Raw genomic sequence first — 14,256 nt, 5'->3', positions numbered from 1 at the left:
AACAAAACACGCACGCACACACACACACACACACACACACTGCCCTTATCTGCACCCTAGGTGCGTTTTTCATTATTATTATTCCCATAATTGCGGAGAGCACGCGGCTGGGCAGGGAAGCTCAGACTCGACAGAAATGAACTTGCAAGGATCATGTTTATCGCGACTCGGGGCAAATGACTTCACCTTCCAAATGGATTTACTTGCCCCGGAAGTGGCCCCGTAATCAGAAGGTTGCTGGTTCAAATCCCGATCCGCCAAGGTGCCAGTGAGCAAAGCGCTGTCCCCACACACTGCTCCCCGGGCGCCTGTCATGGCTGCTCACCAAGGGTGACTGTTAAATACAGAGGAAACATTTCACTGTGTGCCCCGTGTGCTGTGCTGCTGTGTATCAAAATGACAATAACGAGTGTATTCTGCACCACGTGCCGTGCTGCTGTTATTATCCGTTTCCCTATGGGAGCGTAGAAATAAATTTACTCTTACACCATGTTGGTGCAATATAATAAGTCATTGAAGTTTTTTCATTATGAACAATTTCGACTGGAGTCACAGCCTCATCATCCCACCTGGTCAGCAGAAACTGAACATTGATGAGTGGAGTGGGACTGGAAGTGGGTACCTGAGGTCACGCCATGAATTAGGAGAACAAGGCACACAAGCTGCACTTTAAAATGTCCTTTATTTAAAGGACTCTTTATTTCCCATGCATAGTTGAGACAGGTGTGTAGTGATTTCTTTCTTCTTTTTTTTGCAAAGTTAAAAAAGGATAGAGAACCAAAAAAAAGTCTGACATTCAATATCATTTTTTCCATCAACACTTGTAATTATTCACAAAATATTTTAAATTCTAGTTTGTGTTTTAAAATGTTTTAAATTTTTTTCAGCTGAAGTCCTTCAAGGGATGAGCTGGAACAAAGAAAAGTGCTGTAAAACCATAAATACAAATACAAAAAAAAAGCATCTAAAACTAAAACATTCAGCAAAATTTGTACAACACAGTGCAATAAAAAGGGGGAACGGGTTGGCAGAGGTGAAATGGTTTTGTTGGTTTTTTTCCCCAATCGCACTGGTTTCTTCCATTAGAACGGCCAGAGGGCCTCTAGGTCAGAATGTGACAAGGACACGATGCCACTGTAAACACTTTGTTCAGGCAATATGACGAGGACAGCACCCTTCAAATGCACAACACTCCTGTTTCCAGTTTCGCGCTGAAAGGACGGGGCCTTTTGTAACACAGCGAAGGGAACACCACAAGTAACGCACGGAAAGTCCACTAGGTGGGCAAACGTAATGGGCTGCATTGGAGGAGTTAAGGCCTTGACTTGGCTGCCCGGTCACAGCGGAAGATTGTATGATGCTGCTCTGTTTGACTGGTGACCAATCCGCTCTAAACTGGGAATTTACTGTATAACCGGACAGCAGGGGCCTCAAAACTGAAAATGTTTCCCATCTGCGGTTGGGAAGCGAGTTCACGGTCCTGATTTCCGGGATACAGATTTGGACTACATATCTTCTCCATTTCAGTGCTGCTGCCCCAGTCTTTCTGAACGATCTGCAGAGCACCGGAGGGCAAATTCATCACAGACTAGACACGAAACAAGAGAGACGTCTAAATTATGTGAATTAGAAACACTAAAAATGTACTAACAAAATCAAAAGGTCACAGTGGTCACTGGTCAAGGTTGACCATACTTCAAAACCAGAAAAAAAAAAAAAAAAGAATTTAATGCACTAAGATTGCAACAGTCTCTTTGAATAAAATAAAATTGAAAGTAGAAACATGTTTCAGAGACACTAGGTAGTATTTTCTTCTTGACATGATGAAATCACTGAGGACTGAAATTATAAAGCTGCACATGGCTTTACATGAAAACGGTTTTGCAAAAAATGCAGAGCTGTAGCCTTCATTTGCAAAAAAAAAATACTTCGATCCTTTACATATTTTCTTTAAGAATTTAGTTTGAGACAATGTTAGAGAAAAACAGCATACAAATCCCTCCCAATATCATACAGGCCTTTTTCCCAGCATGTCCACTAGGGGGCACAATTCCCGTGAAAGATTACGATCACGCCAAGAGACAGTGATTACATTGTGTTGATTGAAAAAATTCAGAAGCAGGAACCAAAATTCTGGGGTGCAGAAAATTGCCAAGAAACTTAAACTGTGGGCACATGTGCTCTCTTTTAGTGTAATTCAAACTTGACCCATCAACTCAGAAAAAATTACCATGACAACAGTTCAAACGTTGAACCCCCGGGCCTGCGAGTAACAGTCCCATTTTCAACAGTCCCAGCATCACGCTTAGATGCTGGATGGGGAGGAGTTCCTGCCAAAGGGGCGGGGCTCACTTGACATGCTCGGCACTGTGGGAGGAGCAGTAGTACTTTTTATGGGCGATGAAAGTTGAGAGGCTGCTGAACTTGATGTTGCAGTGGCGGCAGTACCGAGTGTTGCCATTTTGCAGGGTGGGCGGAGCCTTGGGGGTAGCTGTAGGGGTGTGGCTTTCATTGGGTGTATGTGTTGGGTTAATTGCAGTCTCCCTTACTGCTTCAGGCACAGGGGACACAGTCAGAGGGAGTGTGCTGGGTGGTGATGCTGTTTGAGATGCTGATTGCGGTGAGATGCTCCCTCCCATGTGGACACTGCCTGGGCTTCCATTCATCCTGGGCGATGGGGGTGTGGCCCCATCTCCCCGGGCACGGCCGTTGATGCTGTCTCTGCGGAGTGGGGCACCAGGTTTCGGAGGGGTGGCTGGAGCACCATCTCTTGGGCTCAAGCTGGGTTTGGGGCTGACCACAGCTGGCTGGGCGTCTGCCTGCTGCTGTGTCAGCACCAGGCCATGGGCCGAGCGGAAGTGGTCCACCAGGTCACAGGTTAACGCACGACTGGGTGGGCAGTAGGGACAAACCACAGGAGGCGTACCAGGGGGAACACTGGCTGGCTTCGCCCCGATGCCAAAAGCCTCTGAACCAGGCAGGGAAGGTTGGAGAGCCACTGCAATGGTACTCAAGGGTGCTTTACCTCCCTGGACTGTTGAAGGAGGTCCGTCAGTGTGCAGGTCCAGGCCTCGGTTCTTGGGGGAGGTGGAGGCGGGTCTCTTGAGTCGGTAAAGCTGCTCGAGGGTGTGGGGCTGAAGGGTGGTGGCAGGACAATAGTAGGTTTTGTGGGCCAGGTAGTTCTCAATGCTGTTGAAACTGATGCTGCAGGCCGTGCATTTATGATAGTCAGTCAGGGGTAGGGCAGGCAGGCTGCTCCCCTGGGGGTCTCCCTAACACGTGGACGCTTGCTCAGGTCTATGGGACCCTCACCTTCTGGACTTGTGCTATGAGGTGGTATCACCGAGACGCCCATTACTGATACAGCAGACGAGGATGGAGTTGACACTTCCTGTTTGAGGGACAGGTTGGGCATCGTTGGGGAGGCTCTGGCATTGGCCAGGGCTTCACTACGTGCCATGTGGATCTCATACATCTTCTTGCGCTTGCGGGTGCGAAAGGGTTGTGGCACAAAGGCGGCTTTACCAGCATGGGAGGTGCGCTGGTTGGATGGGTCGTGGCGTGAGGCGCAATAGAAGCGTTTGTGGACCGTGTAGTTCTCATGTCGGCTGAAGCGAATATTGCACGCCTCACAAAATGTACGAGATGGATCCTCATCAGGTTCCTCAACTGATACTCCGCCAGGACTCTGGCTGCCCTCGCTGGCTCTGCCACCTCCGCTTCCGCCACCTCCGCTTCCGCCTCCACCTCCCCCCTCTCCTTCCGAAGACGAGGAGCAGCCCGTGTCCTTGTGCCCGGGGGTTTCGCTCTTCACCTCAGCCTGCTTGTCTGAAGAAGAACCTCCCAGGGTGGTACCATCTGAGTCGCTAGGAGATGCGGACAGCAATTGGCTGCCATCTGAGCCGGCAGCAGCTGGAGGAGATTGGCCACAGCCCACTGATGCGCTTGTGGCGGTAACATCCTTCGTCCCTCCAGCAGTGTCATTTTGCTGGTGGCGGCTAGAGCAGTAGAGCCTCTTGTGAACATAGAAGTTGTTGATGTTGTTGAAGGTGATGTCGCACTCATAGCACGTTGCCCCCTTGTGGATGGACGCGGTAGCGCCGGCTGGGTAGAGGCCCTGAGGGGCTGGACCTTGGCCCTGTTTCAACCGACTGTGCACCATCTCAGACATTTTGGCCAGTATCTCTGATGCCTGTGGCATTATGGCTGCCTCTGTACTGAACATGTACTGTGGTAGGAACATAGCCCCTTGAGAAAGAGGAGACCCCCCTGATCCTGAATGCACGGGGCTGGAGCCAGGCGTGGGGCTGTTTGGTTCAGCCTTCACCACTCTTGTGGGGCTCTTGGGTGACGACACGGGCTTTGGGGGCATTTCGTCACCATGGCAACCCACCTCCTCCCCATCTGGGTTCTCCTGGCCGGTCTCCTCATGCTCATCATTCTCTGAGTCAGAACGAGGCTCCTCTTTAATCTGCAGGCTAGGAGGAAGTGGGTCCAGGGGGAAGAGTCCCAGAGGGGTGGCTGAGCTGCTGTTGGCCCCCGGGCTGGTGGAGTCGGTTCTGGGGACGCAGGCGGCCGGCTCCCTCTCCTGGGGCTGGGGAAGGTGCGTTGAGGATGGGCTTGTTTGACGAGGTGTAGGGCTTCTCTCTGCTGGGACGCGCACCTCCAAGTGCGTTCGCACATGCTGCTGTAAGAGGGCAGGCGTGTCGGCAGCCGTGCCACACACCTGGCACTTCAGGACTATCCCAGAGTCCCCTGGGCTCAAACCTGACACAACAAGCAAGAAACAAAAAGTCGTAAAAACACGACCACATATTGTAATATTGGACTAACGTAACCCTTTGAGGGGCAGACAGCTCACCTGTGGCTACGGGCAGCTTGGGAACACCAGGACTCGGAGAGTAGACCTCGCTGTGGCTGCCCGGCTGGCACACCATGTGGCTGGTAACAAGGTGGCTGTAGAGGATGTCACGGGTGGTGGAGATGAAGCCACACCCATGGCACACACCGTTCAGCGTGTCTGTGTGCACCTTCAGGTGGCGCTCACAGTTAGCCTTAGTGGTGAACGCCGACATACAGATCAGACAGACAAACGGGCGTTCGCCTGGGAAAAGCACACACACACACACACACACATTAATAAAGTAAGTTCTAATTAAGACAAGTGACACCAGAAAAAATTTTTTTCAGCGATTCAGTCACAAACAGGATGAGCTCTGAAGATCTCTCATAATCTTAGTCACCATGTGTGTGCTTATCTGATCATTTCCATCAGTCAGATCAGACATTACAAGACACAAATACACATTCACACAGACAGAGTGAAAATTATACAGCAGAAAAAAAACAATAAGAACAATACAAAGGAAGGAACTGATTATGCTGAAGACCATCAATGCATTTTTGGCTACAGGGAGTTAATTTGTTGAAGGCGCCTATTGTGCGGGCTTCAAACGTGATAATTTGTGTAAAACTGGGATTTCATTCTTTGGCAATCCCAAAATGCAACTGGTTTGTAATGAACAGCTTGGTTTCAGTGTGAATTGCGCTGAATGAGTAAGTCTGCGTGTAAGTAAACAGACGCTGCGAGGGGGCTTCACTTGATGGCGGGTGTGGTGAGCAGGCGGCATGAAGTGTGTGCGAGCGCCTCACCGCTGTGCGTACGCATGTGGATCTCCAGAGAGCTGGTGCTGGGGCAGCTCTTGTTGCACTGTGGGAAGGGGCAGATGCGCTCGTTGGGGTAGGCATCTTTGGGCTTGTCCTGCGGTGGGGAGGCGGCTGCGGGCTGCTTCTGGCGGCTGGCACAGTAGTACATGAGGTGGGCCTGCAGGTTCCGCTCGCTCCGGTACCAGATGCCACAGTCCTTACAGGGGAATATGTCCTCTGCACCAGACAAGCAGAGAGGCAGCAAGTGAAAAATCCTGCTACTGAGGATAAATCCGCGCCGGTAATAAACACTTCAAATACAGTTTGCTGATATATTAGAAAATATATTTTAGGGGCAGTGGTGGCCTAGCGGTTAAGGAAGCGGCCCCGTAATCAGAAGGTTGCCGGTTCAAATCCTGATCTGCCAAGGTGCCACTGAGCAAAGCACCGTCCCCACACACTGCTCCCCGGGCGCCTGTCCTGGCTGCCCACTGCTCACCAAGGGTGATGGTTAAATGCAGAGGACACGTTAGGTTGTGTCACTTTTTGGTACCATAGCCCTATGGTACAAATGATATACATGCTTAATGATGTAATACTCCAGTGCATTAGTCACACTGTTCCCCCTCCTTCACTTTTCTATCTCTTAGTTTTACAGGAACCCTGCTGGAGCACTTAGTTGTGTCCACTGTCTTCACTCTTTTCTCCTACATGAATAGAAAGCCATTGATTAAAACCTTTTAGAATTAGCAAAGTAAATTAAAAGCAACAACACACATGTTTATGTGATAGTGTATCAAGCATTCAGAGCTGAGCCATCATCACCAAGGCAACAGGTTGATTTGCTGGAGTGTGTGTGTGTGTGTGTATGTATGTATGCACGAGTTATCACAGTGATCTGGTGTCAGGGCGCGTCTTGAACGGAGGGCTGCAGTTGATAACGACTCCGCTGTTCCGTAATTAGGCTGCCGCTCATGACTCGGCTAATGCGGCAGGAACTGGGAATATGGACGCCCGTGTTCGCCTTCAAGGCTGAACAGCGGTGATTAATCATAACACTCAGCACTGCCATGTCGTGCCCGATCTGGCACCGACACCAACTAGATGATAGAGCGGCCCGAGCGAAGCTCACTGCTGCTTCCTCCTGACTGACTCTGCTGCCACCTTATGGTCAAACGGGTGAAGTGCAGGAGCTGAGCAAAAGTCCCGTAAACCGTGTTAAGTACAAAAAAAAGTGATACACAGCACACACTTCACACAACCAAGTGTGTCCACTGAATTTAACCCATCCACCTTAGTGAGCGGTGTGTGGGGACTGTACCATGCTCAAGACAACCTCAGTGGCACCTTGACCTTCCAGTTATGGGTCCGCTTCCTTACCTGCCAGGCCACCACTTTCACTGTCGAATGCCTCTTTTACTGGATATGTGTCGCTGATTTATTTAAACAGGTTTATTACTTGCTGCTCAACCTGAGCATGTAACGTGTTGCAATATTCACATTGCCTAAAAATACAGCTAACATAATTTTACATTGCTGAACTTCTGTTACCTGGCCAGTTTTGTACATTACAGACTCTAGTGAGGATGTTCACATTATATCAGCATTGGGTCGCCTGCACATTCACTCACTGTTGACGACCGCGGTGGCCAAGATGGCTGCCATGCCAGCCTGCTGTGGGAGGAGTTGGATCTCGGAGTGCAGGGCGGCCGGATACGCGCGCTCCTCCTTCACTGGAGCGTGCTGGGTCTGAGTGCCAGATGTTTGCTGTGTGGTGGGCCAGGCCAGTGTGGCCAGTAAGACCTCCCCACTGGGAACAGCGCGAGTCACTTTACAGAAGAGTTCCTCACCTACACACACACACACATTTCACTTTTACCACTCTTTCAATAACAAAAGGATGTGGTTATAGTTATTATCACCATGAATATGATATTTGTTCACTTCACTCCTGGTTTCTTAAGGTTCAATGTTAAATGAGTATTTACATTTTATTCAGCAAATTAATAAATTCTTCCTTAAATAATGTGAAAAAAAGTGTGTGAAAATAAACATCAGCAGAATGCAGAATCATTCGTTTGAAGAAGCTGATTTACACGGGTTTATATCCGATCCGCTGAAACACATGATTGATCAATACGCAGGTCGAACCTTGGCTGTAGATGGTGCAGTTGGCCTCGGTGGGGCTGCAGGTCACAGTGACTTTACCGAGCCAGCATTCGTCATCCGCACATAGCAAAGTCACGGCAGGACCCTAAACACGCACACACACACACACACACACACACAGAAAAAGAATCTGAATAAGAATTCATTTTCAGTTATACCACCGTGTGGCCAAATACTGGATTCGGACTGTTCTTCTAATCACTGTTATGAATTAATGCACCAGCCTTTCACTTGACATGAGCTGCAAGTCTAAATTGCTGTCAAGTCCATGTTATGTGTTGAATACCTTACAGTCCCAGATAAAAATTAAACTGGCCATTTTCTTCACATCGGCCAGTGAACCACCAGAACACAAAGTCCAGCCGAAGACCTTGTCCTGACTGGGACAGGGCCTGACAAACAGTGAGAAGAAAGACGATCCCCCGCAGACCTTTTCTCATTTTCATGGATTTATGTGTGTGCATGTGCACGATCCATGAGACGCGTATAGAAACCTGCCCCATGGGAGGCCAGGCCCCAGACGCACACCTGGGCTCCCGCTCCCAATCTGCTCATTGTTTCAGGGGATCTTCCAGAACATTCCACCATTCCGCCCGTCCGTCATTCGGACAGCGCGTCGGCCAGGCCCCAGCTGCCGTTCGCAAACATGTCCACAGTCACAGGGATGCGGCTGCATATGAGCAGTAAAATACCAAGAGACATTTATTCTTATTATTTGATCACAGCTGAATCATAGTGAAGTCTGTTAATAAGTGGAAGAGTGTTGATTCAGCGGAACAGCAGGGGGCAGTAGAGCATCAGAGAGGAGGCCAGAGAGGATGAACCGTTACGGAAGAGAACCAGAGAAACTATCAGAACAGAGAGAACGAAGGAGTGTGACATTCTATACATGTATACTAATCAAAACAGCTCATCATAATTCATCAATTAATGATGAATAAGAGCCAACCAATCTGCAGTACCTGTTCAAGTAGGAGTAGGCTTTCATAAATATGACAAAAAAAATTATAATCCCCCCCAAAAAACTGAGGTAGAGGCAGGTAAATCCAGATACAGATAGCTCTGGGTGTCCTTAAAACCCCTGGCCCAAGGAGACACTCGTGTCCCCATAAACCCCAAAAAGCACCGAAGGGACTTTTAGGGGAACAGGACCTGACAGGGGAGCAGGAAGTGGATAAGAGCCGGGCCTTGCCGGAGGACGGCTGAAGGTTTACTTCTAATTCTGTCTGTTCTTGCCTGAAGATGGTCTGTATTGGGTTTCATGGGGAACCGGTGCTGATGGGAAGATAGGCCTCCTTTTGTTTTAATTTGAAACCCGATGCCCGGGCCAGCCGACCCATAAGTGCTGCGTGATTCTGCTAATTTGTTTCAGGCTAATTTACCACAAACTGCACTTTAGAAGCCACAAAGGAAAAGGGCAGACTGGTCAGACGGTGTCTGGACAGGGAGAAAGAACACACACGCACACACACACACCGAAAGCCATATTGTTTCAAACTTTCAGCATATTTTTCTAAATCTAGGAGAACGGTGCAGAAACCTAAATCTCGTTTTGGGACCGGTACCTGAGCAATTCCTCCAGGTCCGACTCTGGATCGCCCACATTCCTCGCTGCACCCCGGGTCAAAGGCATTTAGGCTTTTCAAGTCCCTCCTTGGCCTTCACCTCCGTGCAGCCGAGCACGACCTTGCCAAAAGGTATCAGGTGCACGGCTAACCTGACGCGCCGGACCAGGGATCATATAAACATGGGGACAAATTACCGACCCCGCACACCGCTTTACGGGGACTCGTCCTTCCATCTGAACACCACGCGTAATCATGTTTATGATTTCATTTTCTTATGCATCTAAAAACAATCAGAGTGGGCATCAAAAGGGGCATTTCATTCATTTATATGCAGTTTATAGTGAGATATGTCATGAAAAGTTCTGAAAATTCTCTCCTTTCATACAGCAAATGCTGAACGGCACTAGTTTAAATTATAATTTTTTTATTAAATTATGAAGACAGCTTCCACTGACACCTTTAATGAAAATGTAGTGTATTACTACAGTTAATTAAACAATGTTTTCAATCAATAAATTGAAAACAAATTGATGAATGTTCATAATAACAGTATAATATTTTAGCAATACATCTCCCAGATCGAATAAATCCTGAGAATGATGCCTCTCAACCTTCCTCCATCATCTTCATGTCATGTGTGGTCCTGTGAGAGGCACGCTGCAGTTCACCCTCACTGCAGCGCTGATCTGAGATCAGAGTTTACGCGAGGAGAGGCAGGCAGGCGGCGGGTCGGATGTAAAGGGACCGGCGGCGCGGGCCGAGCGAGAGACTTCCCGCGCAGATAACCGGCGTGCCAGATTTCGGCTAGATTGCGGCCCCCGCGAAGGACTGAGCTCCGACGCGGAGAGTAAAGTTTCACGTTGTCTCCGCGGCCATCGCCGTGCGTGTCTGATAACCGTGCAGTCAGGTGTGCCGTTTAACCCGTTTAACATCTGCTCATCTTGCTGATCCTCTAATTCAGTTCCTGTCCCCCCCATCAGAACCATCGGCACGGGGTCCGCACGGGGTCCGCAGCCACGGTGGAACCCCGACGTTCACCTGCCTGAGCTCAGTTACAGAAGCTTAAAAGCACAGGGGCGGAATCCAGCTCGGGGTGGACGTCAGAGGTCGCATGGACCTGGTGAATCTGGTACCTGATGTTTCCTGGACATACAGAAGAATGTCACAATGGTACCAATGTAACAATAAAAAAAAAAAATTATAGTGGAGGAGGAAGCGACAGAAGGAAAAAGAGAGAACAGGAAGCCAAGATCCAGAGAGAAGCAGGGGGAGGAGGAAGGGAGGAAGCTCGGGGAGAAGCCCCAGCAGTGAGGTCTGGGGCCGTGGTGGCGTAGGAGGTAAGGAAGGTTGCCGGTTCCAATCCCGAGCTGCCACTGAGCACTGAGAATCCAGACCCACTTTACACACCCTCCATCCTCCAAAAGCTTGGCTGTAAACGGATCCAACATAATGGAAGTCAAAGTCAAAGTCAGCTTTATTGTCAATTCTGCCACATGTACAGGACATGCAGAGAATTGAAATTACGTTACTCTCTGACCCATAAAAGTAACATTAAATACAAAACAGTAACATTGAATACAAAGGTATAAATACAATTTTAAAAAACACAATATACAATTTTAAAAACACCATATACAAATAAGGGCACATGGTGGAGAGTGCAAAAACCATGTAGTGCAACAGAGGTAAGTTTAAAGTGACGAAGTGACAAGTGAGGTAGTTGGCAGACCAGAGCTGCACAGAGTGACTGGTGCATGGTCAGTTTGTGTGTGTTAGGGTTCAGAAAGTTTGTGGAGCTGAAGAGGGGAGTGAGGGGAGTGGGGGCAGAGCCGGGAGGGAGTTGAGCTTCCTGACAGCCTGATGGGCGAAGCTGTCCTTCAGTCTGCTGGTCCTGGCCTGGACACTCCCCAGTCTCCTCCCTGATGGCAGCAGGCTGAAGGAGGTTTGCATTGGGTGGGTGGGATCAGCTGCTATGCCGAGGGCTTTCTTGGTGAGGCGTGTGCTGTAGATGTCTTGGAGGGAGGGGAGAGGGACACCGATGATTCTCTCAGCCGCTCTGACTATGCCTTGGAGGTGACAGTCGGGGCCACGGGGGTCAATGAGGGTCAACTACCCTTTCACTTACCGCTCAAAGGATCCACGTACCCAACAGAGCAGACCCACCACGACGGATTATGCCGTTTGAAATGATTTATTACAGAGTGTCAATTAAAGCGAATTAAGGCTGCAGCGTACGTGGTGTTTGTCTGGCAGGAGTGTAATGGATACGGCGACGGTGTGCGAGAGGCGGCGGTCCTGGGCGAGCGTTCCGGCGCCGCGCTCTGAGCCGCTGTCTAAGCCGCCCGACTGGCCCCCGCGTCCCTCATGAATATGAATCGGCCGGGCGGCCGCTAATCTGCCTGATCCGCACGCTGCTGCCGCCGCCTCGATAGCCAATCTAATTATTTGGTCTGATATTAACCAGCAGCCCAAAACCCCCCCAACCACACACACACACACACACACACATTCATACATGCTCATACTTCTGCACACACGAATGCTCTCACACACACACACACACACACACACAAGTAGAGGTGCCCTCATTCTCAACCACACAGACACACACAGAGAAACCTCAGGCCCCCGCCTTCAGCCCTCGTGACGCCCTCCGTCTTATCAGTTCCAAAAAACGCCGTCCTCGCGCCGATAAAAGTTGAATGCAAATGATGCTCGGCTGATTTCATTTCTGCCGTCGTTCATTCTGTCTCACCGGCGGCGGAGACGGGAAAGGAGCGCACACACAAAAACACACCCCCTTCTGCCAAGAAACGAAGAGGGGAACGTATCCGCATTAACCCGCGCGGGTCAATCCCACATTTACATACGGCAAGATGTAGCGGCCGCGCGGCCAGGCCCGAGGCGAGGGGGACCAACATGGCACTTACAGGTTTAGGACGTATTCTAGCAAATAGCAAATGGACAAATTTACAGAAATGCTACAGATGGAATAATGAAATAAAACAAGACCGGACATTGAAACATTATTCCACGCTCACTTGTTTTTTCCCCCATTTTCAGGAAACATTCCTTTAGATGGAATATTTATGGCCGCACAACCTACCAGTTTGGAACATTCTCACGACGTATAGAAAAAGGCTTTTACTCCTGTAGTGAATGATTTTGTTCAGAAACTGGAAATTTCGGGAATTCTGAGATGCCACAACCGACAAGCTGATAAATGTTGTTGTAATACTGCAATATCTGAATATTCTGGAAAATTCCCACGATCGAAAAGGTCATTTCCATAATTTGAAAAAATTGAATAAGCCCTGGGAACGGAACATTTTGGAATTCTGTGGGAACGTTCCGTAGGTGCGGAGCAGGAATTCCTGCTGAATTAGTGGCTCTGTACCTGGCAGATCTAATCTGCTGTAAAACCATCCCGGGCCTGAAATTTCAGTAAAACTAAATTGCCCCGCCCCCATGCTCTTACCCGCCCCCTCCCCACCGCCACCGCATCTCCAGCGCAATCCAGTGCTTCATCTATCCCTCTCTTCATTAATCCCTCGCTTCATGCCTCATCTCACACTTTGTCTCCATCTTTGTCCCTTTATTCGTCCCCTTTCCTTTCCATCCACACGTTCACCTCTGCTGTCCAAGGCCTCCGTCTACCCCCCCCCCCCCCCTTCCCCTCTATCTCCCTCCTGCAGGAAATGGTTCCTTTCCCAAACGGGGGTGCACACTGTCCCAAACAAAGGGGTCACTGTGTGAATCCTCCAAAACTCTGGAGAAGAAAAGGAAAGGAGATAAAAATCAGAAACCTTCTCTCATCCGCCCTCTCGCTCACGCACACACATGTTCTTTCTTCCTTTCTCTCTTTTTCGGTAACAGACACACACACACACGGCTCTCCGCACTCCAATCCACTTTCCAGAGTGCCGAGCGCCCAAGTGAAAGACAAGACGAGTGACAGAAAGAGAAGACTCCGCGTCCCCGACTTCGCTCCCCCCCCCCCCAGAACGAGAGTCCGGGCTTGATGAGCAGCATGCAAATGACATGTAAAACGGGAAAAGTGCGGCGCTCCCGACGGGAGATAAGAGATTTGAAAATGAGGCGCTCTTGGAAAGCGGCTCCTGAACCGACAGAGATGAGGCTCGGAGATACAGGGAGGATTTTCCCCCGGTTCTCTCCCCCCTCCGCCGGCCCTGCAGAACCTGGATCTCGTTCTCTTTCCCCTGCAAGCTGCGCTGCATCCGACTGCTCGTCCGGAGAATGTCCAGAACGTCCCAAACCTCCACTGTTCAGATGGACGACTTCGTCATATACTGACAAAGTACACGTCGGTAATAACGTGATCACAACGGCTTTATTAACTCGTTCCCACATGAAAGGGTGGTGTGGATGGGGGCGGGGCCAGGGCTCTCACCTTCACGCGTCCTTCCTGGGTGCGCGAAGTGGAGGGGGGTGGTGGGAGGAGGGTCCCAGAGTGAGGGCCCACGAGCTGTGGGTGGCGTTCCTTATCAGACCAGTTCTCCTGGAGAGATTATTGGGGGATTAGCGCAAACGCTTGTTTCTAAAACATGATGAAAAGACGCTCTGCGCGCGATAACGCTTTGAACTCCACACTCGCGCTACTTCCAGGATCGAGCCTCGCAGCTCTGTTCTTACGCGGCGAGAGGGAGGGCGTGCACGTGGGGAACAGATTGGTTCGAACACAGATCAATTGCAGCCCGATCAGCTTGGAGATCAACTGATCTCAGGCGGCAGCGAGCGCCAGGCCCGGCCGAATGTCAACGCCATGCCGGGTCAGTAAACGTCAGACGGTTGCTGGATTTAAATGCATATAGCCAAATCAGTCGATGCAAATCGCATGCAATCGCGATACTTT

The 14,256-nt window shown here is 49.8% G+C and overlaps 2 protein-coding genes across 2 annotated transcripts in view; one reads left to right on the top strand and one right to left on the bottom strand.

Annotated features, from left to right (window-relative positions):
- LOC114766810 (protein brambleberry-like) overlaps positions 1-14,256 on the top strand; it is a 480,412-nt gene that overhangs the window by 163,088 nt on the left and 303,068 nt on the right. The gene's annotated exons all lie outside the window — the stretch shown is intronic.
- The window catches only part of zfpm1 (zinc finger protein, FOG family member 1), a 53,691-nt gene continuing 40,098 nt past the window's right edge, over positions 664-14,256 (bottom strand). Inside the window, 6 exon segments of the mRNA XM_028958033.1 lie at positions 664-3,259; positions 3,262-4,767; positions 4,862-5,104; positions 5,653-5,883; positions 7,278-7,496; positions 7,798-7,900. Coding sequence (XP_028813866.1) covers positions 2,349-3,259; positions 3,262-4,767; positions 4,862-5,104; positions 5,653-5,883; positions 7,278-7,496; positions 7,798-7,900 — 3,213 coding nt within the window. The 3' untranslated portion in view covers positions 664-2,348.

Source organism: Denticeps clupeoides, chromosome 17 (assembly GCF_900700375.1).
Source record: "Denticeps clupeoides chromosome 17, fDenClu1.1, whole genome shotgun sequence".
Lineage (NCBI taxonomy): Eukaryota > Metazoa > Chordata > Actinopteri > Clupeiformes > Denticipitidae > Denticeps > Denticeps clupeoides.
This window is presented reverse-complemented; position numbering and strand designations above follow the sequence as displayed.